This window comes from Balaenoptera borealis, assembly GCF_965194805.1.
Source record: "Balaenoptera borealis genome assembly, chromosome: 10".
In the NCBI taxonomy this organism is placed as follows: domain Eukaryota; kingdom Metazoa; phylum Chordata; class Mammalia; order Artiodactyla; family Balaenopteridae; genus Balaenoptera; species Balaenoptera borealis.
Genome location: NC_138874.1, coordinates 70,028,826 through 70,055,807, shown reverse-complemented (window position 1 = coordinate 70,055,807; position 26,982 = coordinate 70,028,826). Strand labels below are relative to the sequence as shown.

The following is a 26,982-nucleotide window of genomic DNA, read 5'->3' as shown; positions in this document are numbered from 1 at the left end:
TGTGATGTCATTAATTGCGGGATAAACTTTCCCAAAAGGAGTCACCCTCACAGGCTTTGGATTTGTCACCCTCCACAGGCTCAGATATTTTGACACTCCCTAGTGCTGAGCTGCAGGCCAGTTCAGGCGAGGCGGGAGGGAGGAGAAGGCTCAGGGCCCTGTGGAGAAGCTGCCTGGCAAGGCTCAAACGTTGACATCCTGAGTCAGCGGAGTGTCGGGAACTCAGCGCTGGACACAGGCCCGAGTTCTGGAGCCACATGGCAAGCTGGCAACACTGTGACATGGGCCTCTGACCCCGATCGTCCCACATTTTTTCTCAGCATTTTGGACATTTATGGCGCGTTATCTAGCACCACGTGCCTTGTCGGTGCACAGTTATAATTCAGATGGATGAGGCTATTGTCTGCCTTTTAATAGCCAATTGCACAGCTCTGACACGGCTAAGGTTTACAAAATGACTAAATTAACCAGCCCAGCCATAGAATCAAGCTCTGACCTGAGTAGGCCAGGCCAGAAAAATCAGCACAGCCCTCATGAAAATGAGGGTATGAATTTCACAAGTCAGGCAACTCCCGCCATGTAGTGGGAATTCTACTCACCGGTCCTGATACTGGTTCTGCCAGTGAGGGCCTCTGCTTCATACTCTTTTTTTTAAATTGAAGTATAGTTGATGTACAATGTTGTGTTAGTCTTAGGTATATAGCAAAGTAAGATTTTCTCTCTCTCTATATAAAATATTTATATATATTATATGTATATTTATATATATATTCTTTTTCAGATTCTTTTCCATTATAGGTTATTACAAGATACTGAATATAGTTCCCTGTGCTATACAGTAGGTCTTTGTCATTTATCTATTTTATATATATTAGTGTGTGTCTGTTAATCCAAAACTCCTAATTTATCTCTCCCCCACTTCCCCTTTGGTAAACGTAAGTTTGTTTTCTATGCCTGTGAGTCTATTTCTGTTTTGTAAATAAGTTCATTTGTACTATTTTTTGGATTACACATAGAAGCGATGTCATATGATATTTGTCTGGCTTACTTCACTTAGTATGATAGGTCCATCCATGTTGCTGCAAATGGCATTATTTCATTCTTTTTATGGCTGAGTAGTATTCCATTGTATATATATATACCACATCTTCTTTACCCGTTCATCTGTCAATGGACACTTCAGTTGCTTCCATGTCTTGGCTATTGTAAACAGTGCTGCTGTGAACATTAAGGTGCATGTATCTTTTTGAATGAGAGTTTTCATCTTTTCCAGATATATGCCCAGGAGTGGGATTGCTGGATCATATGGTAACTCTATTTTTAGTTTTTTAAGGAGCCTCCATACTCTTCTCCCCAGTGGCTGCGCCTCTGCTTCCTTCTATGGAAAGGTGGGAGGGCTACAGAATTACTCTATTTCCTACAAAGATAAAGAAATCACGGACTCTCCTAAAAGAGCGCAGAATCCTGAATATATTCTAGTCCAACCTCCACCCCCCATTTGACTAATACGGAAATGAGACTCAGAGTTAACAACTTTCCAGACCTTTCTCAGTGAGCGGGTGACACGGAATCCACTGAACAGTGAGAAGACGGCTACCATGAGATGACAAGGTTTCTATGAGGTCCAGTCACCCCTTCTGGACAACAAACCATACCCTGTGGGGCTCGGAACTAGACACAGAGCCCTCATAATTTCTAGGCTGGGGGGCAAACCTGGGTAACGCGCTGTGGGAAAGAGACTTGGACAGCGGAGGGGGGCTGAGGAGGAGGTGGGTGAGCACAGCAGTACATGCCCCGTCATCAAGGTGCCCTGCACAGCCCCCTCATCCTCCAAGTCCCCGCATTCGTCAGGACTCTGTGCTTGTAAATGAGAGCAGCCTCCCTCTGGCAAGCTGAACCAAAAGGCTGTGGAAATGGCCTTAGGGCCGCAAACTCCTTGAGCAAACAAGGGAAAAGTACCTGGAGGCCCCCACGCTGCCTGCTGGAGCAGGGTTCAGTGGGGGAAACCCTCAGAGGTAAGCTCCGGAACAGCGCATGGACCCGTTCCCGGGCCGTGCATGGGATCTAGCTGGGCTAGTGTCAGACTCCAGCAGAGGGACCCCAGGCCTTGGGCTTTTATGATTAGAGAAGCAGCAGCCCCTCTCCTGATTGGAGCAGGACTCGGGATTTTATCACAGTGTGGTTTGGCAGAACTCTGGTCATCTGCCCGGCTCTTCCAGCTCAGCATTCAGAGTTGGGGAGCCGCAGCCCCACTCTGGCATGGCCAGAGTTTGGGGTTCCAGCCTAGAACATGGCAGTGATCTACCAAGATTGGTCGTCTTCAGGATTCAGCTGGAGCCAGCTTCTTTGGAGCTCTGCAGGAGACCAGCCTCTCTGTGAGGCCAGCCTGCAGAGAATAGCTAAACCAGGAATCAGCTGAATGCATTAGTTCTCACTACCCTAACCCCTTCTTCTCACTGCAGTCAAAGGCAGCTTTCTTAACCTCAAACTTAACCGTGGAACCCTCTGCTAAGACCTGTTAGTGTCTTCCCTCACCGGCATGATATAGTCAAACTGCTTAGCCTGGGAGGCGAGGTCTCCTCCACTGGATCTCACCTCTCCATCCAGGCTTACCCTCAGCAGCCCCATCCCCAAATACACTGGATCTGCTACCTCCCACCATTGCTCACAGCAAAGTGAGCCTTTTCCCATCCTGCCAGCCCCGTGAGCTTGCAGACACGTTACCCCAAATGCCCTCACGGAGAATGTCTGGCTCCTTCTCCACACCCTGACTCTACAATTACCCTTGTCATTGCACTGCGTAGTTGTTTTCATACCTGCCTGTCTGGAGGTGGTTCAGTCATGCCATCTGCAGAGAAGGTGCCAATGAATAAGGATGAAGGGCATCAGCTGCATATACCCTTCCCCAGAGCTCAGGCTCCAAGCCCTTCTGCCCTACCCATAGCCGTAGATCTCAGATCTCACAGATGCTGAAACACCCACTCTCTTATATAAATCATGTTATCTTTAACTGTTTTAAAGCTACACACTGGACAAAATGTGGTGCTGGCCATTTCCTCTGAATAGTTGAATATACCAATGAGAACCTCAGTATTCCCTCTGCCAGGATGTGACTGAGGCCCCACTGTCAACTGACAGCACACCCTGACAGTGCCCAGGGGTCTGGGGAAAAGGCTGGTGCTCACACCTGCCCAGGTACGGCACAGGTCTCCCATGAGCTCCAGGTACGTGGGTCTGTAAAAGTAAAGGTAGGAAAAGGAGGTCTCTCTCTTTAAGAAATCCTTTGTAGATCCACCCCCACACCTTAAAGTTACCAAACCCAGAAGGGGCTGCAAATGACATTTACAAGGTGGCAACAGGCTGCTGGCCATCACAAAGCGCACTATCTTTAAGGGAGATATGGCTATCTCAGTGAGTGGAAGGTCTTTTTTCTGAATGCATGACCCATTTTCAGTATGGTTTCCTTGGCAGTCGACTGAATGACTAATCGAATGCCCATTAACAGCTTCATGAATGAAAGGAAACGTATTTTAAGAGAGCTTTGTGCTGGTACCCAATTGCACCGACAAACTCTTTTCAAAGTCTGACAAGAGTCAGTTTCAAATAAAGGGTGACATTTAAACAACTAGAAACCTCAAGGGCCATGATTACACAGCCCCCTTCACAAGCACCCTCCTGCTCTATGGTTCACTGGCAAGTTCACCCTGCAGATGCCTTCCCAGCTGCCCGAGGTACGAAGGGCCTGGCTGCTGTCGGTTAAGAAGGCACCTGAATACGCTCTGCGAATCCTTTCCCAGGGTCTTCTCAGGACCCAGAAGCCCCAATCTTATCTGTCTGTATATCTGCAGCCGTTGTGAGATGTATCAGAGCCTTGAAGAGGTACTCTGGGGAGAAGCCCCACCACCAGACCAGGCCAGGCCAAGGGCCTTGTCACTAAAGATGTCGGTCCAAGTGAGCATGACCCGCTTTAAGACAGAGATGACAGCTGTGCTCCCTCCTCCACCACCAGACCATCTCTCAACAGGGTGTAAGAATCACAGATCTCTTCTCTGAAGAACTTCCAGGTCTTTTCAGGATTTTCTCAGGCATCATTGTATCCCTACAAAGCAGTAAGTCACAGCAACAACTCCCAACTTCTAGCCAAGAAGCTTGACCTTGAAACAGTCCTTGATTCTCAAAAGAACTGAGGCCACAGGTCACAGATGAAGGGTAACTTACCTGGTGTCATCTCTGGGAAAATAGCTCCTGTGCCTGGCTTACTCTACCCTGTCCACCAGGGCATCCTGCTGAGCACTACCCCACCCCGTATCCCAGGACCCCACCTTGTTTGCTGACCTCAGTGTCCTATCAGCAGATTCAGCTCTGGGAAACTGGAATTCCTTTGGCCCACAGCCAGCTCCAGATCAGCTCACACCCCAGTCTAGCCACAACCCAGCCCCACTCCTCAGCATGACTCGGTCAGGCCTTGGCCAAAGCTCTCTCTAGAGCTCCAGACTCAAGGATCTGGCCATCCATCTGCACACCCAAGAGGGCCCCAAACACAGCATGTCCAAAGATAAACCAAAAAAATAAAAACCCTCTCCATCTCACTAAATGGACCAGATGTATACCTGCTTTCCCAAGTCTGGAACCTGGGAATCTTCTTTCTCTCTCCCACACCCAAGTCATCCTGTCCATTTGACACCCAAGTATCTTTCTAATCCATTTATCCTCTCCAAGTCCACTTCTGGTTTGGTTGCTTGCCTGGCATTACTTTCTTTGGAGACTACCTCTATGCCCTGGTATGATAACGCTGCATATCCATGTGATTCAAGTGGCGCTGACCCCACCATCTTGATCTAGGAGTGGTCAAGGGATCCAGGCCTGGATACAGAAAGTGTTCCAGCCACTTGGCTACAGTCATCAGTTAAGGGCTGAACCATCAGAATCCTCCCCGGAGTTCTTACTGGGCATGGCGAGAAAGCTATGCTCTTTCTCCTTGGGCTCACAAGGACCAAGGTAAGACAGGAGCTGTGGGGCCTCTTACTATCACATGTAGAGTGTAAAGCCATGAAGAGACCAGCAGAACCAAGGGATTAGAGAGAGTGGTAGAGACCAGGGGGCAAGGAAAGGAGAGCTCTGATGTCATTGTTTTAACCCCTGAATCCAGCCTACAGTCAAAGAACTTCTTTTGGACAGCCCCATGACATGAGTCTATAAATTCCCTATTTCATCATAACAAGTTTGAATTGTGGTCTATCTCCAACTACTGAACACCTGCTGACCCAATAGCTCACATGGACGGGTCTCCCTCCCTTCAATCTCACCTCCTGTATTAGTCGGCTAGGGCTCCCATAACAAAGTGTTACAAACTGGATGGCTTAAGCAACGGAGATGTATTGTCTCACAGTTCTGGAGGCTGGAAGTCCAAAATCAAAGGGCCAGCAGGGTTGGCTCCTTTTGAGGGTTGTGAGGGAGAATCTGTCCATGCCTTTCTAGTAACTTCTGGTGGTTTGCCAGCAATCTTTGGCCTTCCTTGGCTTGTAGAAGCATCACCCAGATCTCTGCCTTCATCCTCACATGGCATTCTTCCTGTGTGTGAGCGTCTCTGTGTCCAAATTTCCTCTTTTTGTAAAGACACAGTCATATTGGATTAGGGACCCTCCGTACTCCACTATGAGCTCATCTTAACTAAGAACATCTTCAATGCCCCTACTTCCAAATAAAGTCACATTCTGAGGTACAGGGGTTAGGACTTCTACTTATGAATGGGGGGGGACACAATTCAATCCATAACACCTCCCATCCCAACTTAGCTCTGCCTGCATCAGAGGCCTCTTTTGCCCTACTTGAGATCCTCTGGTTTTCACCTGCTTCTTGGTCCAGTGGCCGCTGCATCATCCAGCCCTGCAAGGCTCCAACCAACTTCCCACAGGTGTGACCTGATGCCGCCCCACCTCGTACCCTCACAACACTTCTCTTCACCTCTTCCTGGAGCTGTTCTGTTCATGAGAAGGTGTGTTCAGTGTCTATGAGTGCACAACTCCATGGGGGGAACCTTTGACAAAAGGAAAAAAGGAGCCAATGAATAAATTCTTACTTCTTTCTCCTTCCAGACAGACTGTCCTGAGATAGTTATACCAAAAATCAAGTGATCATCTGCCTCTTAGAAACAATCAGCTCATAAAATACCTTGGAATTGGCTCTCTCTTTTTCCCTGTTTCATTCCCCAGGTCCCTCAATCTGTTTCCTGGGATTGGATTCTCTAATAAAGAAAAAGCCCTTAAGCCTCTGCCTCAGCTTCTGCTTTTAGGGGAACCCAGGCCAATTCAGCCACAGTGCTCTCTCTCAATATAACCTGACCACGCCATTCCCCTGCTGAAAGCCCTGCAATACTTCTCCATTGTTCTAAAGTTCAAACTCTCTAGCTAAAAGCTGGAAGGCAGCTTAGAGGCCATCTGGTCAGCCTTCTTTCATGCTGCAACAGTCCAAGTCATGGGCTTTGGGATCCATCAGATTGGGTTTTAAACCTGGCTCTTTCTGAAAATTTGGATAAAGTTTTTCACCTCTCTAAGCTTCAGCTTCTTCATCTACCCAATCCCAGGGTTGAGGAGAGGCAATGTATATAGTGTCTAGCAGAGTGTTTGGGACACTAAATACATAGCAGTCAGCATTATTACAGGTGAGGAATCGGAAAGCAATATGCAAAGGGAGCCGCTCAAGGTCACACAGTTGGCTCACAATAGCTATCAAACCTGGGACCAAAATCCTACAAAGCCAGACTGGACTCCACAAACAAGAGGCTGAAGTTATCAATGCTCACTGATCAAATATAAAAGTGTTTAAAGGTATTACTCTACAGATATTTCTTCTGCACCTCCCATATGCCGACACTCTTTTGAGAGCTAGATAGTGAACGAAACATACAAGGTCCCTGCCTTCATGGGGTTTATATTCTAATGAGGAAATGAGACACTCCACAGTGAAGCAGTGAATGTGTGTAAGCATGTCATAGGGTGCTAGGTCCTATGGCATAAAGTAGGAATGCAGAGTGAGGGGGCTTATATTTTTATAACATGGTTGAGGAAGCAATCTTCTGATAAAAGCTCACTTAAGGTAAAGGGAGCAAAGGAGTGAAACCATTGATATCAGGGGTAGCATTCCAAGCAGCCCGAGGGGGAGCACAGAGGGCTGAGGTAGGAGCAATCTTAGAGTGTTCAAGAGACAGCAGAGAGGCCAGCACTGGTGCAGGGGGTGGGCGAGGGTAAGGTGGTAAGAAGTGACATCGGAGACAGGCAGATGTCTTGGGCAGGCCACGGACTGTGAATTCTACTCTGAGTGGCAGAAAGCTAATGAAGGGTTTTAAACAGAGGTGTGGAGGGACCTGACTTAGGCTTCAAAGGATCGCTCTGACTGAGTGAGACCAGAGAGAAGGCCAGTGCAATAACGTTGGTGGATGTGATGTTGGCTTAGACCACGTGGCAGAGATGGGGGAGGTGAGAAATGGTCATTCTCAATACATTTTGAAGGCAGAACTTTCAGAACTTGTTGATGGATTGGATGTGGGGTGTAAACAGAAGGTTGGTCCCAAGACTGGGATGCAACGAAATGAAATGAGGAAGTTGCCATTTACTGAAAGGGGGAGATTAAGGAAGAGGTGAGGAAGCAAATCAGGAGTCTGCTTTGAACACGCTGATTGGATGTCCAGTAAACACAAAGTAATGGCTGCATAAACAAATCTGGAGAGCAGGGGGAAGTCCAGACTAGAGATCTCCATTTGGGAGCATTGGACATTGAAACATTTGGTGGTATTGAAAGCCAGGAGCCTGGATGAGCCCACCTAGGGAATGAGAGCAGATGGGCTCCATGGCTTCCTGGGGACAGGCCAATGTTCCAAGGTCAGGGAGATGAGAGCCCAGGAAAGGAGCCTGAGAAGGAGTGCCCGGTGAGTCAGGAGAGAACGACAAGTATGGCATCCTGAAGTAGTCACATGCAGAAGGAGTTTCAAAGAGAAAAAACTGACCAACTGCCGCATGATGCTGATTGCCACATAAGACAAGACTGAGAATTGGCCATGGGATTTGGCAACACGGAGGTCACCAGTGATCTTGGCAAGAGCTACTTGGATGGACAAAAGAGCATGGGAGGAGGAGAAGCAGGGACTTCGAGATTCCACAAGCCTCTGGAGGAGTTTCGTGTGAAGGGGAGCCCAGAAAACTGGTGATGTTGGAGTGATGCTCGTGAGTGAATGAGAGGAAAACAAGATCAAGTGAACATGGGGGTCTTTTCATTAATGGTAATTTTTCAACAGTGTCCAGGGTACAGGGAAGCAGGCACTATTCAGGGAGTGGAAATCATTCCAGCCTCTTGGGAAATCAGTTTAGCAATACACATCAAGAGCCTTGAAAGATGTCCATGCCCTTTGACCCACTAATTCCACTTCTGGAAATCTCTCCTCAAGAAATAATTCCAAATACAGAAGAAAGTTCTCTGCATAGACATTTGTCACAGAATTATTTATAATAGGTCTAGGAACATCTAAATATGCCACAATAGATAATGATTAAGGATGCAGGATGGACCCACTGACTGGATTATAAACTCCCTGAGAACAGGGATGGTGTCTATTTTATTTATCACTTACTCCCAGCACCTACCATGTAACTGATATTTGTTGAATGAATGAATAAAAATTCTTATAAAGTTAAGCAAAAAAAGATAAAATAATCCTTAAATTTACATGTAAATCTGCATACGCTCACAGTATGATCTCAACCATGTTTTAAAAAAACAAACAAACAAACAAAACAACACCCTAACACTGTATATATAAAAACTAAAGAAATAACTCCCTAAAATGTAAACAGTAATCATCTTTGGGTGGTGAAATATGATTTCCTTTTTCATTTTATTTTTATTTTGCATATTTTTTAAAATGAATATGATTACTTTTATGATGGAAAAAATAAGTCAAGGTCATTTCTTTAAAAAGGGAGGGCTTGGGAGTTCTTTGGCGGTCCAGTGGTTAGGACTCAGGGCTTTCACTACCATGGGCCGGGTTCAACCCCTGGTCAGGGAACTAAGATCCCACAAGCCACGTGGTGCAGCCAAAAAATAAGAAATAAAAATAATAAGGAAGGGCTAAAGTTAGGCAGGATTTACATTCTCATCGACAGGACTCAATAAGGTTTTGCACCCTCTGAGTGACCCCAGGCAGTCTTTGTCGGTGTGAGTCTCCATTTCCAGCCATGGTGCTCCTATGAAGATGGGTTCCTCCCACTACTATCAGGGGCAGGTCTATTTTCTGGGTGAGAGAAGGCCCCTCCAAGAGCTAAAGAGAGATGCTGTTCAGAGGTACCAGCTTTCACTGGAGCATTTTCTAGATTCTTAACCAGCTGGCAAAAATAATATCCAGCGAGATGGAAAACTGTTGATGATACAGTTTTAAGTGAAACAGAGCAGAATACAGAGGAGCATGTCTGCCAAGAATATAACCATGCAAACTGTTCATTTCACAAATATTTATTGAAGGACGGAAAAGGCCACAAGAAATATGTCCACATGCAGCCAGATATGCAATCAAAACTGAATCTACCTTTTCAGCAATACCATTTTACAGCCATATCTCTAGAACTAGGATTCCTATGGCTCTACTGTAGATCCCACGGTGGGTGTCTAAAGGTGCTCACCGACTGGCTCCAGGCTCCAGAGCAATCTGTTTCCTAGAGGAGAGCTTCTCGAATATTTGCACCATTAACTCGGAGATCTTGATAAAATGCAGATTCTGATTCAATAGGTCTGGGGTGGGAAGAGAGATTCTACATGCCAAACAAGCTCCAAGTGATGCTAAGGCTGCTGGTCTTCTGAGTACACTTTGAGATTCAAGTGCCAAAGGTGCTGGATAAATGGGAAACCCCAAGGGTCATTAGGAACCAGGAGCAGGAGACAGCCATCCAGGCAAGTTGTGCCAACCCAGCAAGGTGAGGGGAGCACAGAAGATACTCAGCGAGGCTTCCATCCGCTACCCGAATTCCCAATGCCAAGCACCTTCACCAGATGCTCAGCCTGGTCCCCCAGTCCTCAAGCATGCTAGCACCCTAAAGCATCCTTGTCCCCAAGCACCTTGGCACCACTGAGATGAGTGATGACACACAAACTCAAGGCAATCGTATGGGATCTGGAGGGGCCTGAGGCCCCCAGTTCCTTGCGGAGCTTGAGCAATGACTTTTCTGGAATGGGTCCCAGGGTCTGGGCTTTGCTGGCAGGTGGTTACCTGGAGCAGCCAGCAGCAGGTGGCACCAGAGGACAAGCACAGGTTGCAACCAAGAGAATGGCTCAACAATCTGTCCAAAAAACCAGGATAAAGGTGAGCAAAGGAACGGAATGAGAGATGTGACCAAAAGTTGGGGCAAAACAAACAGTTCCAGGAAGGGAGCTGGTGACTCAAAGAGCCGTTGTCTTTGGTGTCAGCTGTACGGGTTCCTGGTCAGAGGCCAGGCCAGAGAGATGATCAAATGTGGCTGTTCAAGCTCCTGCTACCTGGCCCTTTGCCAGATGCCCTGTGTAGAGCCAACCCTAGGAGCCTCACAGTGAGGCCCCTCGAAGGGTCTGGGGACTTGAATACCCTGCCCCAGGAGGCCACGGTGGGTCCAGCCACTAGCCACTCTGCAGGTCTGAGCAGGTACAACCAGGTCTGGACATCCCATCCAAGGTGGTCCACAAGCAATCTTGACATTTCCCTTTCTGCAAGGACAAGCTGTCTGTTCCACACACAGATGAAGCCTTGGATCCAGAAGCCTGAACCTTGACCTCCATGGATGAGATATTCACACTCATCGTAGCCCTTTCTCCGTTTCCCAGGCTGGCTGGAGGAAGGGGGACACTCTGCTCCTTCCAGCCCGTGCCCCAGACTTTAAGAACTCCCTCCCTGGCCCAGCCATTACTGAAAGCCGCTGGGAGGCCCAAAGTCCTGGGGAGGCTTCGGAAGAACGGTGACACATCACCTGGGGCAAGTCAGCTCAGGGGCAGCGTGGAACGAAGGAGGCTGGAGTCATGGCCTTAAGTACTGAAAGTCTCTGCAGTGGGTGGACTGGGGAGGGTCGCAGAGTCCTTGGCCAGCTGCCTTGTCAAGAGAGGTCCTGGGAGGCAAGGAAGGGCAGGCGAGAGAGTGTGGCTGCAGCAGCCTGAGCCCTTCCTACACTGGACTGTGGCGCAGGGTGCTGTCCTCAGCTGAGCACTCAGCAGGGACACCTGCTACCTTTCTTGTCACCATGGTAAATCTTTCTGGAGCTCTCTCCCTGTGCCAGGGACTGTCCCAGGCATAGGGGACCCAAGCTCTTTGACAATACAGATGTCACCCTCAAGGGGCCCACAGTCTTATCAAGGAGAGATACTTGCAGGCTTATTTCCATTCAAGGTGGCAGATGCAAAGAAAGAGAAAAAGGGTGGAGTAGGATGTGAACCCTGGAATTCCTGCTGCTCGGGGCTGATTTTCCTACTGCAGAGGAGTGCGAGCAGGCTGCCAGGGTCCCTTCTCTGCAGCTGGATGTGCTAACGATATACAGTAATCCCACTGTCTTGCCTCCATAAAACTCTTTACCACTTACAAAGCCCATCCACAAACATCGTCTCCCACAGAGGTTAGGGGTTTACCAAGGTCCAGAACTCTGACTCCACGTGTTCTTCCCCTCACCCCACCATGGCCTTGCAGCCTCACCGGTGGAAGTGAAATCCCTGGGCTCCCGTGCTGGGCATCTGTTGCTGAGCTACCAGAATGAACTACAGACCATCAATCAGACCATCTCCGGCTCTGGCATCTGCTCAGGATACACGACATACTGTGTGTGACCTGCAGAATCCAGACTCAGAATTCTCCCAGGAACAATAGCTGAACCATCAGAATGCTCGGCTTCACAAGGCAAATGGATGCAAAAACAGGCTCTTGCTACCCTATCTGGGCCCCACAAAGCCAGTGCCACCCCCAGCTTGCAACGTGCCCACTTAGCTAAGTGAGGGAGGCTGGTAATGAACATGGCAGAGAGAAGCCCTAAACCTGGCTAGATGGGGTTGGACCTGCCACTGAGCCTCAGAGACCCTTTGGAGACTTCCGTGTGCACTGTGGACAGAGGCAGATGCTCGGACTCCTCCACAGGGACGCTCTGCTGGCAAGTCAGCACCAAGGCCTTGACCTCCTTCTTGAAGTTGGTGTTGAGAAAGCCATAGATGAAAGGGTTGACACAGGTAGAGGCCATGGCAAGCAGGTGGCACACCAAGAAGATGAGGTTGCCATGACAGATGGGGATGGCCTCATGGTACCAGTCCTCCAGGCTGTTGAACACATGCAGGGGCAGCCAAAGCACAGCAAAGGCAGCCACCATTACCACAAGGATCACATTGATCCGCTTCATCTGCCAAGCCCGAAAGCTGCAGGTGCCCTTGCGGAATACCTGTCCCCGCTTCCGCAGACGCTGGTAGATGCGAACGTAGCAGACCAAGATGAAGGCCAGTGGGATGCAGTATTGGAAGAGCAGCAGAAAGGTGGTGTAGATGATGCGGTGATGGTCCAGTGGCCAGGACTCAGTACAGACCACCTTATCCACCAGAAACTCCAGAGCCTTGGAGTGGTTCTTATGAAAGACATTCTCTAGGATGCTGTTAGCCAGGAAGGGCAGGGAAAGGAAGCCCGCAATGAGCCAGATGACCACAATCCCCAGGTAGGCCTGGGAGACACTGGGTTTCCAGCCTGTTGGATTGATGATGAGCTGATGCCTCTCCAGAGCAACAAGTACAAGCGAGAGGATGGAGACTGTCACCGACATACACTGGATAAAGGCCGATATCTTGCAAAGGACCTCGCCAAAGATCCAGTAGTCCATGATGGTGTAGATAGCCGTGAGTGGCTGGCAGATGAGGCACATGAGGAAGTCAGAGAAGGCCAGGTTGGCAATAAGCAGGTTGGTCACATTGGCCTTCTCCTTCTGCCTAATGGTCACACATATCAGGCAGAGGTTGCCCAGGACTCCCACAATGGTCTCAATGCTGTAGGAGGTGACAATGAAGACCATTGGGTCTATGGAATCCTGGCAGTAGTCAGAGAAGTTGTATGAAGTGTACAGAGAACTTGACTTGCTCCTGTTTTGACCCTGTGGGGATTCTGGGAACAGCAAGGCCAGGAAGTGAGAGATGTTCATGGTGGATGTGAAAAGATTCCAGGAGATTCAATGATGACATCTGCAAAGCAAAGACAAACGGCACTGAAGGATAGTGCCTCCTGTGTGGAATCCAGGGAAGAGTGGGGACCAGGTAGAGAGGTTCATGGCTGCTTCCTTCCCAAGGCTGAGACCTAGAGGACCTGAAACTCAGAGATGTAAAGCAACTTGCCCATAGTCACACAGCTAATAAGTAATGGGGCCCAGATACAAACCCAGGTCTGTCTGACTTCAGAACCTGTTCCACAAATTCCCTCTGACCTCAGAGTTTGAGGCTATTTTGATGATAAAGAAGTTGGACTGTTGTATGCAGTGTTCAGGGACAGAATTATTTAGGGAACACGGGTAGAAATCCCCTTATCACATTTTATGCAAATAGAGACAGCAACACATTCTGCCATGTGCTCAGGTCCTTCCATGGCACCCCCTTTAGGACAGAACAAAAACCTCGGGGCTTGACACACAGTGTGCCCTCCTGGTCTCAGCCCCTACTTGCCCTGCCAGCCTTGTTTCTCAGGTGACACATGGCAGAGTTGAAGACAGCAAGGTATGCAAAGACTGGGGCATCAGCACACCAGCTCTCTCCTCCTGACCCCTATGTGTACACACACACCAGGCCAAGGTCAAGGGATGCCCACTGCCTTCCCTATGGGTCCCCTCCATGCTTATGCTCAAGTCACAGCTTGCAGCTCCCAGACACCAGCCTGGGCCATACCTCCATATCCCGGCCCAGCCTGGCTGTTTTCCTCTGGTGCCTCAACACAAGGGACCCTCTGCCAAGACTTAATTGGAATTTGGACTCCAGAGCCTCCAGGTGGTAACGTCAATGACAGATATTTTGACATGGAGCGCCACCGTATCATCACACACCATTGGGGCTCACCTTCCTCATGACTTCTCTAGTCATCACTAATCCCACAAGCAGTTCTCAACCTTCAGGAGACATCAGAATCATTCTAGGAGCAGATTGAAAGCACAGATTCCGGAATCCCTCACCAGGAGATGCAGTTAAGTGAGTCCAGGATGGGGCCCAGGAATCTGTATTTTAACAACTGACCCATATGTCTCCGATGCACATGGTCCTTGGACCCCCTTTTTAATAAGTACTGTTCATAGAGGAATACCTTATTTCAGATATTCTTTAAGGCCTTATAATGGTCGTGTCTATTTGTGAACTGTGAACATTATATATGTTCTTTATGTTCAAGTGCTAAGTTAGAGACAGTTTTTACAGGGTATAGCCAAAATTAACCAGAGGTCAATAAAACCTATTTGTCAGCCGTCAAAAATGTCACTCACTGTACATTTAATTTGGCTTATAAAGATGAGTCACATTTTGCCATGTACAAGATCGTCATGAATTCGAATGACAGTTTATAATCTGGTTATTTCAGCTACCCAATCCCAGAGGCAAGAGGATTTTTCTGGTACCACAGTCTTCGGGCAATAAGAGTCATTTGGGGCTTCCCTGGTGGCGCAGTGGTTGAGAGTCTGCCTACCAATGCAGGGGACACGGGTTCGAGCCCTGGTCTGGGAAGATCCCACATGCCGTGGAGCAACTGGGCCCATGAGCCACAATTACTGAGCCTGCGCGTGTGGAGCCTGTGCTCCGCAACAAGAGAGGCCGCGATAGTGAGAGGCCCGCGCACTGCGATGAAGAGTGGCCCCCACTTGCCGCAACTAGAGAAAGCCCTCGCACAGAAACGAAGACCCAACACAACCATAAATAAATAAATAAAATTAAAAAAAAAAAAAAGAGTCATTTGGAATTGAATGTGACAAAATGAAATATACCAGGGCAAAATATAAGGTCCAGTATTTGAGTGAAAAAACAGCCATAGGTGCATGAAACTGTGGCAGATACACTGTGCTCAGAAGCAGCAAATAAGATGGAAACCCAAGACTCTGGTTGACCAACAGCCAGGGCTGGGTCAACAATGGGAAACAACACCATTGGTTCCAAACTGGCCAAGCTCAGCACGATCAGAGTGCCATTACTAGATGGGGAGGGCTCCAGAAAATCCTCCCTGCTTCGTTCATTCATTCACTCAATAAGCATGTAGCAAGTCCCACGCTAGAAACAAGGTCTGCAAAGATGACTTATACAGCCATGTCCCTCCCAGACCAGAGGAACTAGCCACCAAGAACACAGATGAACCTCAATGCCACACTGCCATCGCCAAAACCAGTATGAATGGAATGCCTGTGAGCTGGGAGATCAAGGAAGGAAGCAGGGAGATGAGAGAAGAGGGGACATGGATCCAGGGCTCAAAGGATGAAGAGGAGTTAACTATCCAAATAGACAAGGTGGAGGAAGGAATTCAAGGTACAGGGAACAGGGTACAAAGGCAAGGAGGCAGGAAAGAAGAAAGCCTCCTTAGAGAACAGTAAGCAGTTCAGAATAACTAGAGCCTAGAGTAGGTGGAAGGGAGTGGCAAAAGATGGGCTGGAGAGGTGGGCCAGACCAGGAATGCTGGGTGAGCTGCTGAAAGGCTGCCACCAAGCCCAAGTTCATTCCAGAAAGGTCACTTGGATGTAGAGAACAGATTGAGGGAAAGGGCCAAGACAGGAGGAGGGGGAGGGCTGAAGGCAGCACTGGGGATCTGCCTGGCTTGCAGCCCTCTTCTCAGAGAATCCATAAAGAGCTAACACAAGGGATGGTCACCAGTGAGCCAGGAAACCCCACACCAGTCCCTGCTGATTAGACCACACAGATGCCTGAACCCAAATCAGCCCTTCCCAGCAGCTTCTGGGACTGGGTCAGAGGAGGGAAGTGCTGGGGCTGGGAGAGCATCAACATGGGAAGGAGATCTTTGGGGGACCAAGAAAGGAGCAGAACTGCCAGCTGGCCCTTGCATCTTTCTCCAGAGCTGCAGATGCTGGAAGGGAACACCAGGGAGGGGACCACTCCATAAGCCCCTACCCCAGAAAGGCCCTCTGTACACAGGAACTGAGGATTTCCAGAAGCATTCTCCAGGGGCAAGGCAGTAATAATTCAATCCCCTGAGCCCCAGGTCAGCACGAAAGCTGGTTTCCTTCTGTAGAAAGTGTACAGGGGCAGTAGGGAGAAGGCAGTGGCAGCACGCATGCAGAGGTGACTCTGGTCTGAGTTTGGTCCCGCAGACACATGGGAGGCCCAAGCAGCCTCAGGGGCTGTACCTGGGCGGGGGTTGGGGAGAGAATGGAAGCAACTGAGCCTGCCATACCCAGAGGAGCAGGAAGGGGAATTTGGAAAGACAGGCAGGGGAGGGAAGGCGGGAGCCCAGTCTTGCAGAGAGCCCAAGGAGGGGGGGTGTCTTGCCTCACCCTGGAGAGCGCACACTTTGCTGGGAGACGGAGGGCAGAAGGGACTTTAGCCTTCACTGAGCTTTGGGCACAAGACATCTCCCTGAGCATTAATGCACACCGCAGCCCTGGGAGGAAGGCATTACTAGGCTGAACCATATGAAATTGCCAGTATCCAACCACTTTCAACCTGCAAAGACAGCAAATTCATATGGTTGGATCTAATATCAGCCCCATTTCAAAGAGGAGAACACTGAGGCTCAGTTAGATGAAGGGACCTAGCCAACGTCCCCACAGTCAGTAAGTGACAAAGCTGAACTGGAACCCTGGTCAGTCTGATTCTGAAGCCCCCTGCACCAGGCCCTGCCAGACAGAGAGATTTTGAAAAGGAGGAAAGAGGAGCGGGGCCTGTCTTGAAGCACGAGGTGAACTAACGGGGGGTAGGCGGAGCAGTAGAGGCAGGGTTGGAGATGGACATCCAAGGTCCCCAACAAAGCGTGACTGGGTGAGCACCTGGGGGTGCCGAGATGTGGCTCGGCCAAGTGAGAAGATGCCCCAGGTGGGGTGGCAGCTGCCCAGTGTCTCCTGGCCTCGGGCCCCAGCATGCTGGCTCAGACCACCCCCTCCTCCCGGGGCAGCTCTGCGGACAGCCCAGCCTCTCCAGCCCCTCATCCTTCCCAAGCAGATGCGGGTTTGGAGTCCCTAATGGAATGACACTCCTAGATAGAGCTGCCTCCTTCCCGACACAGTTCGGAACCCCAGAGGCCCCTCGCCGGGGCAGACACAAGAGCACAGCTCCCAGGGGAGAGAGGTGGGCTTGAAGGGCTATCACAAGCGAGTGTCTGTCCCTTGCAGCCTCCAGCAATGCAACTCTTCACCTGGATCACCTCAAGGTGATCGCATCCACTCCCCAGGGCTGCTGAGCTGGGGCCACTCCGACCACTTCAGATCCTTCTGGGTGATTTGGAGTTCCCCCGAGGGCCCTCACACCAAGACTGTCCCTCACTTCCCCCTGCATTCCTCAGAGATGCCCAGTGAGGACCAGGAGACCTCAGGTCCTCCAGGCACACCCCAGGGGGTGGCGATTCTGGGAGCGGGAAGGCAGACTATTGTGCAAAGTCAGTGAAATAGTGTCTCCGGGTTTAGTTCCCAAGCAGCTCTCGTGACAAGGTGGGAACACCTGCAACCCGGGGGGGGGGGGGGAGGGGGGAGGCCTCCACTGCAGCCTGCCTTCCCAGCACTCAGAGGAAAACTAATGGATAATACAAATAATATCAATTCTCCCATGAGGTAAGAATGGAGAGAAGGATGTCTGCTTTGTTTCCTGAAATTTCAGCAAACAGCTTCTGTCTCCTAAAGCCCGCAGCGCCCACATTTTCCACGCACCCCTTACCTCCTCTCCCGGCAGCACACAGGTGAGGACAGGTGAGACTGAAGGAGCCCAAGTCCGCTCGAGGAGCAGGGTTCCCCGCACCGCCCCGGTTGCGCGGCTCTGAGCCCCTGCGAAGCCCACCCGGCGACCCCTCCCCAGGCCCCGGCAGAGGCAGCGCGCGGCTTCCCAGGGACCCCTCGGGCCCGGGTCCCTTCTGCCCCTGGGATCCACGGGGCAAATCGCGGGGCCCGCGCCGGTCTTACCTGCTCCGGCGGCCCGGCGCTCTCTGCGTGCGGAGCGGAGCCGCCCTGCCCGTCTCCCCGCCAGCTCGGCTCCCTCCCGCGCCGCCGCCGCCAGTGCCCGCCCAGTCTGCCGCCTGCGCCGCCCATGAGGACGCTCCGGTCGGCCGCCGGCGACCCAGGCGCCTGCTCCGGAGCTGCGGCCGCGAGCCCTCCCGTCCGCCGTGCGCCAGGAGCTGCAGCCCCGCACGCCGGCCTCCCCCACGCCCACCTCGACCCTACACACCAGCGGGCTGGAACTGCCCTGTTGGTGTTCCCTCTGAGCCCCAGTGTCCTCATCCATGAAATGCGCATAAGAAGACCTGCCTTTCATAAACTCGTTCACAAATATTAATTACAGGCCTCCTATAAACCTGGCTCTCCTGCTAGACACAGAGCTGAGCAAAACAGAGTTCCCGTCCTTGTGTTATCCTGGAGTTCCCAGCCCTGGGGGGAGAAGGCCCATCAGGGACAAGAAAAAAGTAAATAAGTTAATAAGTTATTGCAGGGAGTGAGATGCTGTGGGGAAATGGGTCAGCTTTAGATATGTGGGCCAGGCAGAGGGCACAGTAAGGGCAAAGGCCCTGAGACTGGAGGCATTTGCTAACTGGAGATCACGGAAGGGCGGTGTGGCTGGAGAATGTCAGGGCTTTCAGAGGTGCATGTGGGAACAGTCAGGGAGGCCCTGGTAGATCCTGGAAAGGCCTCCAAGATTGTTGCAACAAGAATCAAGTGAGAAAGCACTTCTCCATTGGAGTCCACGTGAAACAGGACTTGCCTGAAACGGGACAGTGTTTATTACAAAGGCTGCTCCAATTTTGAATACACTAACTTAAAATTTCCTCCAGAAGGCCACATGGAAAAATCATGTGTGTACTTGGAGGGCCTCCTGAAAGTAGGCTTTGCTTCTGGGGCACTTCCTAAGTATCCGATATGCACAACTCTTCTCTAAAACCTTCCATGGCGGCTCCAACTCACAGAAGCGGAGTAAAGCAGCGGTTACCAGGGGCCAGGGGGTTGAGGAAATGGGGAGATAATTGGTCAAAGGGTCCAAACGTCCTGTTATAAGATTAACAAGTTCTGGGGATCTAATGTACAGCTTGGTGATTATAGCCAATGATACTGTATTATATACTTGAAACTTGCTAAGATGGTAGATCTTAAATGTCCTCACCACAAAAAAAAGAAATGGTAATTATGTGACGGGATGGAGGTATTAGCTAATGCTATGGCGGTAATCCTTTTGCCATATATAAATGTATCAAATCAACTCATTGTACACCTTAAGTGTACATAATGTTATATGTCAACTATATCTCAATAAAGCTGGGGGGGGGGGAAGCCTTCCATGGCTCCCCATGACCCACAGGACACGGCCCAGACCTCCCAGCCGCTCCTCCCCACACAGCAAGTAACCCCAGAGGCACCATCCATGGTGCCGACTATGGAAATGTTTCCAGAGTTGTGGGCAGTGGCTCTTTCTAGAATGACAGCTGTCATTTATGGCCCATGTGGGCTCTGCAGACATTACCCTATTGGAACATCACAACAGCCCAGAGAGGTGGGCATTTTTATTTCTGTTTTACTGATGAAGCCAAGTGAGACTCAAGCATTGAGCAACTTACCCAAAGTCACTCAGCTAAGAAACACTCAGATCCAGTCTGCCAAACACCCACGCCTCTGCTCACTGGCCCCTCCAGGTTTGCAGCTGCCATGTCTTCTTTCAGGACCACTCTCGTCCCCGCCTTGATTGCCTGGGAAAATGCTGCTCCTCCTTCGCAGCCCAGCTCCGAGGTCCCCTGTGCCATGACGCATTCCCGCAGCCTTCTGTGCTCTGCTGCAGAGGCAGGTGGCAAAGCCTGCTTGTATGTTTACACAACATACGCCCCGTGTCTAGGGCACTATTCCTTGTCTCTGCCCTCAGAGCCCAGCATGGGTCCATATACAGTGACAGCATCCGACAAAGGAAGGAAGGAATGCATTTGGCGGAACTTAATCATAATGATGGCTTCCAGGAGTCTAAAGTGAAGAGTATTTGGGACTTCCCTGGTGGTCCAGTGGTTAGGACTCTGTGTTTTCACTGAAGGGGGCAGGGGTTCAATCCCCGGTCAGGGAACTAGGATCCCACAAGCCACGCAACGCGGCCAAAAAAGTAAAAAATAATAAAGTGAAGAGTCTTTCCTGTCCAGAAACCATTCACCTATAGACACCTGTTCTCTGTGTGGGCAAGAACTCAGACAGTGACACCTCCTCCTCGTGGGGAAGCTGTTTGGGGCCGAGGGCTGAGGTCTTACAGGTGAGCCCTTTGAGCAACTGCCCAGGGCTCCCAGGCCTGAGCCCGAGCCCCCATGGATCAGAGAGCAGCTGAGGGAGCAGTGAAAATAGTGACCAGCTTCCGCGCCAGGCAGCAGCACTTTCTCTTATTCCATCCTCACTCCCACCTTGTGAAGTATGATCATCCCATTTCACAGGTGAGAAAACTGAGGCTCGAAGAAGTGGAATGACTTGTCTCAGTCATCCAAATTGTAGATGGTTGGGTTGGGGTTTGAACCCAAAGTCCGAACTCCTTCTTCAGCACCGGAGAGCCCCCGAGAAGGGGAAGGAGTGCCTGATAGCAGACATTCCTAGTTAAACCAACACAGCAGGAGCTAAGTATCAGACCCTTTGCTCAGCCGGGGAAGGAAACAGCAACCCCTGGTGGCAGCTGAGCCCTGAACAGAGCAGAGCAAGAATATCTGGAGCTCCCCAAGAAAGCAAAGCCCATGAGCAAGAAACCGGGAGCTGTACTTCCCCACTCACTGGCATCTGGGGCCAGGACCCCAGTCTGGGAGGTCCTGCCAGTGGCCAGGCTGCATTCTGCAGTCTCTGGGGAAGGGGCTCAATAGGGTTTTCCCTGCACCATAAAAGTGTCTGGCTTTGTCCAACCTCCTAGACATTGTCCTTCCTTAATAGCTTAGTGACAGACCTCACTTCTTGCCCCCTTAGGAATGTTCCACGTGAATCACCTTGGAGTCAAACAGGTGTGTTTGGCCCTCGACAGCTCAAAGTTTGAACTCTCAGTCCACTGCAAGGTCAATTAATGCTGTCCTTGGTCTGATGGAGAAAGCTGAGGGTCAGGAAGCGAAGATGGACCCAATCCACTTCCTTGCTGGCAATTTGCTGTTACTTTGAGCATCCTGAGAACCAGTGTGGTGAGTGGTCAGGAGCCGGGCGTGGGAGCCAACTCGCTAAGCCTCAGATTCTCTTTTGTAAAATGGAGCCAGTAATAAAATCTTGCTTGAGAAAAAATGAGATGAGATGCAAACAGCTCCTAGTACAGTCCCTGGCAGGAAACACATCCTGGAGATCTGTGGCTGCTGTTATCATTCCTGTGTCCTATGTGCCTGTCCACCTCCCTGAGCTCCCTACCCACAGCTAATGAGCAGTCCCTACCAATTCTAGTTGAAAACCTCTCCAGCCACACGGCATGATCCACACTTCTCTCCTGAATTAGTCCAACAGGGTCCTAACAGGCTCTATGTGCTCAGCCATGGGAGCCTGTAAAGTCAGCCTGACACTCTTTCCGGGGTGATGGAAATGTTTTATATCACCATCTGCGTGCTTCTCACTTGAGTGTATAAATACACATAACTTCATCAATTAAGATATCTGCACTGGGCTATATATAAATTATATCCTAGTAAAAATTTGAAAACAAACTCTAAATGATTAAATAAATAAATAAAATCAGTCTGACACTATTTCTCCTTAAGGTTTCCTAAGGTGCCTCCCCCAGACTCCTTCTCCACATAAACTCTTCATTTTTAGGGAATATCATTGTGTTTTACACATCCAGGCTTGTGTAGATGTTGCTTCCACAACCTGGACTCATTGAGCTCATTTTGCACTTGGAAAACTCCTACTCATTCTTGGAGACACAGCCCTCTGTGAAATATCCCTGACCTTCCACCTGCTCATTCTAAAGGGAAGCTGACAAGTATGTCGCCCATACAGAGAGCTCCCGGGTAGCTGTCTTGCTTTTTCCCTGGAAGACACATAGCAGAGGAAAGCCTCATCAGCTATCCAGGAAAATCCATTTATTTTCCCATTCTTATGAACAGAGAACCAAAGAGTCCCATACATTCAGAAAGTCAACAGCACAAAAGAAAAAAACGTCAAGATAAATAAACAAAATAATTGGCCTCAAAAGAAGCTGAAGTACCTCAGGAAATAGAAAAGAACGTTAAGAGACCAGAAACTTCCATTAATCCTTAGGGAGATTAACAAAGTTGCTGAATCCAGCAAATAAGAGCAGATTGCTATGAAAACATGAGACCAAGAAAGCAAGAAAGAACCCTTGAAAATTAAACGTATGATTGCTGAAACTGAAAAATATTTTATTGGGAGGGATGGGAATATTGGGAAGGTAAAGAAATGTCTCATAATGTAGAGCAAAAACACAAAAAGATGGAAACCCTATGCAAAAATAAGAGGCACAGATGATCAATGCAAATGATCAATTATCCAATTAATAAAATTTCCAGGAAGGGAGAACCAAGAAAATGAAAGGTAGCATATCAGTCCTACTCTAAGCAGGAGAGTTCACCCCCAGATAGTCACATTAAGAGATCTTAATGGGAAGGTAACAGAGAGGTGTGGGCAGAGTTAAGGGAAAATACAGGATATTTGAGGCAGTCAAAGACTAGCAAAAGAAGTTACCACCCTACAGCTAATGGAATCAGGGGAGACAATCGAGTCACAGAACCAGGGGACTGTGGAGGAAGGGCCACCTGATTAACTGCTATAGTCTAGAGGCATGGCACCATCACCAGAGACTCAGCATTCATGAGGATGGGCCAGGGTTAGGGAGTCTCAGAGGCTAAGAGCAGGGAGTTGGAGCCCAAGTGGAATGAGAGGATGTCCCCATAAGGGGCAGACCAGGTGGGTGTTGGAGCTGAGTAGGGAGGAGTACATCTGCACAGGGTAGGGCAGCTATTGGAGCAGCCCAGCACTGTGAGAGCAGAGCACCCCGTGGTGGGGAGGGTCTGGCATGGGATGTCAGAGCCAGAACAGAACAAAGAGAGTAACCATACAGGGGAGCAGGGATTTAGTAGCCCAACGCACAGTGTCAGAGCCCAAATACAATGAAGAGGGTGTCCACACAAGAAAAGGGAACAGCCAAGGTGGAATGCCAAAGCCCAAGCAGAATGAGGTGCTTCTGGGAGGGTGTCCTACTATGGGAAGTTGGCTCCATGCAGGGGGATCAACCAAGCAAAGCAAATATATTAAGAATGATGGGAGCCAGTTTTCTCACTGATTAAGAAGGCAGTTACAAATACAGAAGGGGAGAAAACCAGAATGAGCCCTGTGGCTTTGAATTAGAGTTAGAGGTATTATGTAAATTAATGGTTTTCAATATATAGAGATAAATATTAATGTAATTGTGAGACACACACACATACACACACACACTTTTTGTTCTGTCCACTGAGACAGCCTAGGAGCAATGAGCACCCCAATAGCAATGAGCACACCTAGCACCCATATGTGACTTCTCAAAGCCATTCTCCATTAAAAGAATCCAAGGGGCAGGGAAAATACAAGATGAGCCTGTAAGATCTTTGGGGCCTACAAAGTAACAAAGTGCTCTAAGAATGATGGAGCATGTTAAAAAGACCCAGAATCCAGTTTGAAGAGGTCCTCACTGGTCAAATCCGGGACAATGTGAGGATTAAAATAAACAATGAGAGTAATGGATAATAACCCACTGAATCAAACAGAAAGCTATGAGTCCTTTCCAATATAAATAAATGAATAAGTGAAGTGAAAGTTCAACGGGGAATCCACAGTATGTCACGCATTCTGATGGTTGATGCCTCTTCTGCTCATTGGTGCTTGTTCTGATGGCTGATGCCTTGTTCTGACAGTTGGCACCTATTCTGATGGTTGGTGCCTATTGTGATATTGGGTGCCTATTCTGATGACTTGTGCCCCTTTTAATGGGTTTTTTTTAATAACCTGTTCACCAGACCAAAACTATGGAAAACATGGTCCTTTAAAATTTAATTCTGAATATAAAATATTTGGGGAATATAATATCCTTGCACCTGTGTAGATGCATATGCTATTGAGGGAATACAACAATCAGAAAAGATTTTTTTGTAGATAACCATTACATGTTTTAACTGTTTTCAACACCAGTATATATCTGACCAAAGAGAACGGTTTCATAAATAATGGATTTTTTAAAATAAAATTTAAAAAAATAAAACAAAATGTAAATAAATAAAGTAAACCTTATGCTGGAAGCAGACACTCTCAAAAACGCCAACAGGCCTCCTTCGGCTTGTGTGTTCCTCCACCTGACAGCTGGCTCCGTTTCTGGATGTGGAATAATCCTCTTTGATTACTGTAGCTGTCTAGTTTATCTGTTGTTGCAGAAAGGATCAGACGTAAGGCACAGTATATACCTCCAGCGCTCATTTGTCTGAATTCAACTTTTAATAAGTTTGGAACAGGAAAGCCACATTTCCTTTCTAAAGTGCTTCAGAACATGTGGCAGTGGTTACCCCTTACATAAGACAGCCTGTTTATATTTATTTTTAAACATTGGTGCTCCCCAAGCATTTCTTTATCTTCTACTTATTTGTGAAGTGGATGTATTCCAGAAGACATTATGGGATGAAAAAGAGCCTCATGGTCCATTCATTTATTCATGCACTTATTTACTAAAAAATAATTACCAGGCTCCTACCATAGGCCAGGCGCTCTTGTAGACCTTGAGGATGCAGAGGTGAGCGATATCCTCACCGTTTTTTGTGGCAGTTGAACATCCATCCAAGAAGTTTCCTGGAATGCGTGCGAAAAGAAGCATCACTCCTACCCGCTTCCAGATATCCCCGCTTTACCCCGATGTGGAGAGGAGACGTGTCCCCAGGAGCTGAGGTGAGCGATGGGGCCTAGCCAGGAGCCAGGGCTGCTGCCAGGGCGGGCCTTCCCCAGTCCGGACCGCCCCCTTCGGGACACCCGGCGGGGCGGGGCACGGAGGGGCCGGGCGGTGCCCTCCGCTCCCGGCCCGCCCTCCTCCCGGCCCCCAGGGGGCGCTCGCGCCAAGGCATAGGAGCAGGCAGCGCGTGGGCGACGCGTGGGCTGCGTGGCCAGCGGATCTTCAGAAGGTGGAAAGTCTTTGCGGAGGCTTGGTGCCTCGCCGCCCGCTCGGGCCCCGCTTCCTCCCTCCAGCTCCCCATACTCTCCGCCGCCCCCGCCCCCCTCCCCTAGAGACTTAGGGCCGAGCGGACCCACCCCCGACGCCTGGAGTGGAGCCGGGGTCCCCGCGGAGCCCGAATTCCCGGCTTGGCGTCTCTTCTCTCTGCCGCCGCTGCGCTGCCCCGGAGCCCGAGGGGAGGGCGGCGCGACCCTCGACCTCGCCCACGGCCGCACCGCCGCAGCACTCGGGCTGGACCCCGCCAGCCGAAGCCCAGTCCGCCCTCGGGGCCCCGCGCCTGGTAAGTAGGGGCGGACCCAGTACCGCGTCCCCAGGCTGCTGCGGGAGACCAACTTTTGAGTCCCACGTGTTCGCGTTCGCTCGGAGCCGCCCCTGCTGTTTAGGAAGAGCTAGCTGGGGGCAGCGTCTTGGTCCGGGGGAACTTTGGTGCGCCGTCTAGCTCCTGCCTTCCACCCGGTTCACCGGGGCCGGCGGGAGCGGGGAGAGGTCCAAGCTGCGCCTCCTGAGGGGAATGGGGAGGGGGAGGCGCAGAGTCTCAGCGTCCCAGCTGCAGTCGCAGCGCCCCACCTCCTGAGCGAGGGGATGTGCGGTGTCCCAGGGCTGGAGCCGCTGCAGTGGGACTCAGCCTCCTAACCATCCCCCCACTCTTACAGTAGGTTCCAGTATTTAATTGAGTCTTGGGCTCTCGGGTTTACAACTCATCCACGGGCTCGAAACTCATCCATTGGCTCGTAGGTCCCTTGAAGAGCTCAAAGATCTTGGTTTGTATTTTCCTTGAGGAGGAACCTGGACCCTGCCCCAAGGCTGCACATTGTTTCTGGATTGCCTCTCCCTTGTTTGCGCATCCCCCCCTCCCTTCCCTGATTTGCAAAGGTTTGAACCTGCTGTTTGGAACTCAGGGAAGGTCTTGGAGGCTGAATGACGCCTATTTCCTACAAACCAGAAACGGGGGACACAGAAAGGCTTTTGTGTCCAGGAGGGCCCCACAGGGTCCTTGCTTTCAGGCTGATCCCTGAGAGAAGTACTGTTAGGAAGATGTGTTCCTCTCTCCCCTTGAAGGACGTGGGTGGGCTTTAAGGCTGTAGTTCCCCCCACCCCTTGCTCCCGCCTTCCAGGTCCTTGGGGGTGCATGGAGGAGGGGGTGCAGGAGGGGCGAGGGCTGCAGGGGGGTCGGTGGTTGGCAATGAGGGAGGCATTGCATGCGCGCCAGTGCGTGTCCCGCCCCGACCCCTCGGAGCCCAGGATCCCTGATTCCCTAATGGGCTGCCCAGGAAGCCAGTGGGCTGCGTCATGTGCTGCCTTGTCACAAGTTAAGAGGTGATGGCCTCCCGCTGCACCAGGAGTGCCCAGGCTTTTGCCCAGACGTCCCCCAGAGTTCCAAGCCCTGGGTCATGAGGCGTAGCTTTGTGGGAGCCGGCGTCCCTGGACCAGGGGCACTCGAAGGAGATGGTGGGTGCTGACCAGTGAAGCAAACTGGCCTTGGAGGTGGTTCATGCACATCTTTATGCAGGTGAATCAGGCAGCCTGGAAGTAGGTGCTGGGTGCCCTGGAAGTGAAGCTGAATCCGGCCTCTGTACCCCGACACCGAATTAAATGTTGGAGACAAAGTTTTGGGTGAAGTACAAAAGAATAGCTTTATTGCTTTGCCAGGCAAAG

The 26,982-nt window shown here is 50.2% G+C and overlaps 1 protein-coding gene across 3 annotated transcripts; it reads right to left on the bottom strand.

Moving 5' to 3' along the window:
* Nucleotides 1-1,950: 1,950 nt before the first annotated feature.
* Nucleotides 1,951-24,997, bottom strand: LOC309636026 (neuropeptide Y receptor type 4-2). 3 transcript variants are annotated; one of them, XM_082408023.1, is made up of 2 exons: nucleotides 18,370-24,997; nucleotides 1,951-13,209 (listed from the first exon to the last, which is right to left on the bottom strand). In XM_082408023.1, exon 2 carries the CDS (start codon nucleotides 13,167-13,169, stop codon nucleotides 12,036-12,038), a length of 1,134 nt encoding a protein of 377 aa, XP_082264149.1. In that variant the 5' UTR covers nucleotides 13,170-13,209; nucleotides 18,370-24,997; the 3' UTR covers nucleotides 1,951-12,035. The 3 variants fall into 3 exon arrangements, with proteins under 3 accessions (XP_082264149.1, XP_082264148.1, XP_082264150.1); XM_082408022.1 differs by lacking the exon at nucleotides 18,370-24,997 and adding an exon at nucleotides 18,108-18,359; XM_082408024.1 differs by lacking the exon at nucleotides 18,370-24,997 and adding an exon at nucleotides 17,866-18,096.
* Nucleotides 24,998-26,982: the final 1,985 nt, after the last annotated feature.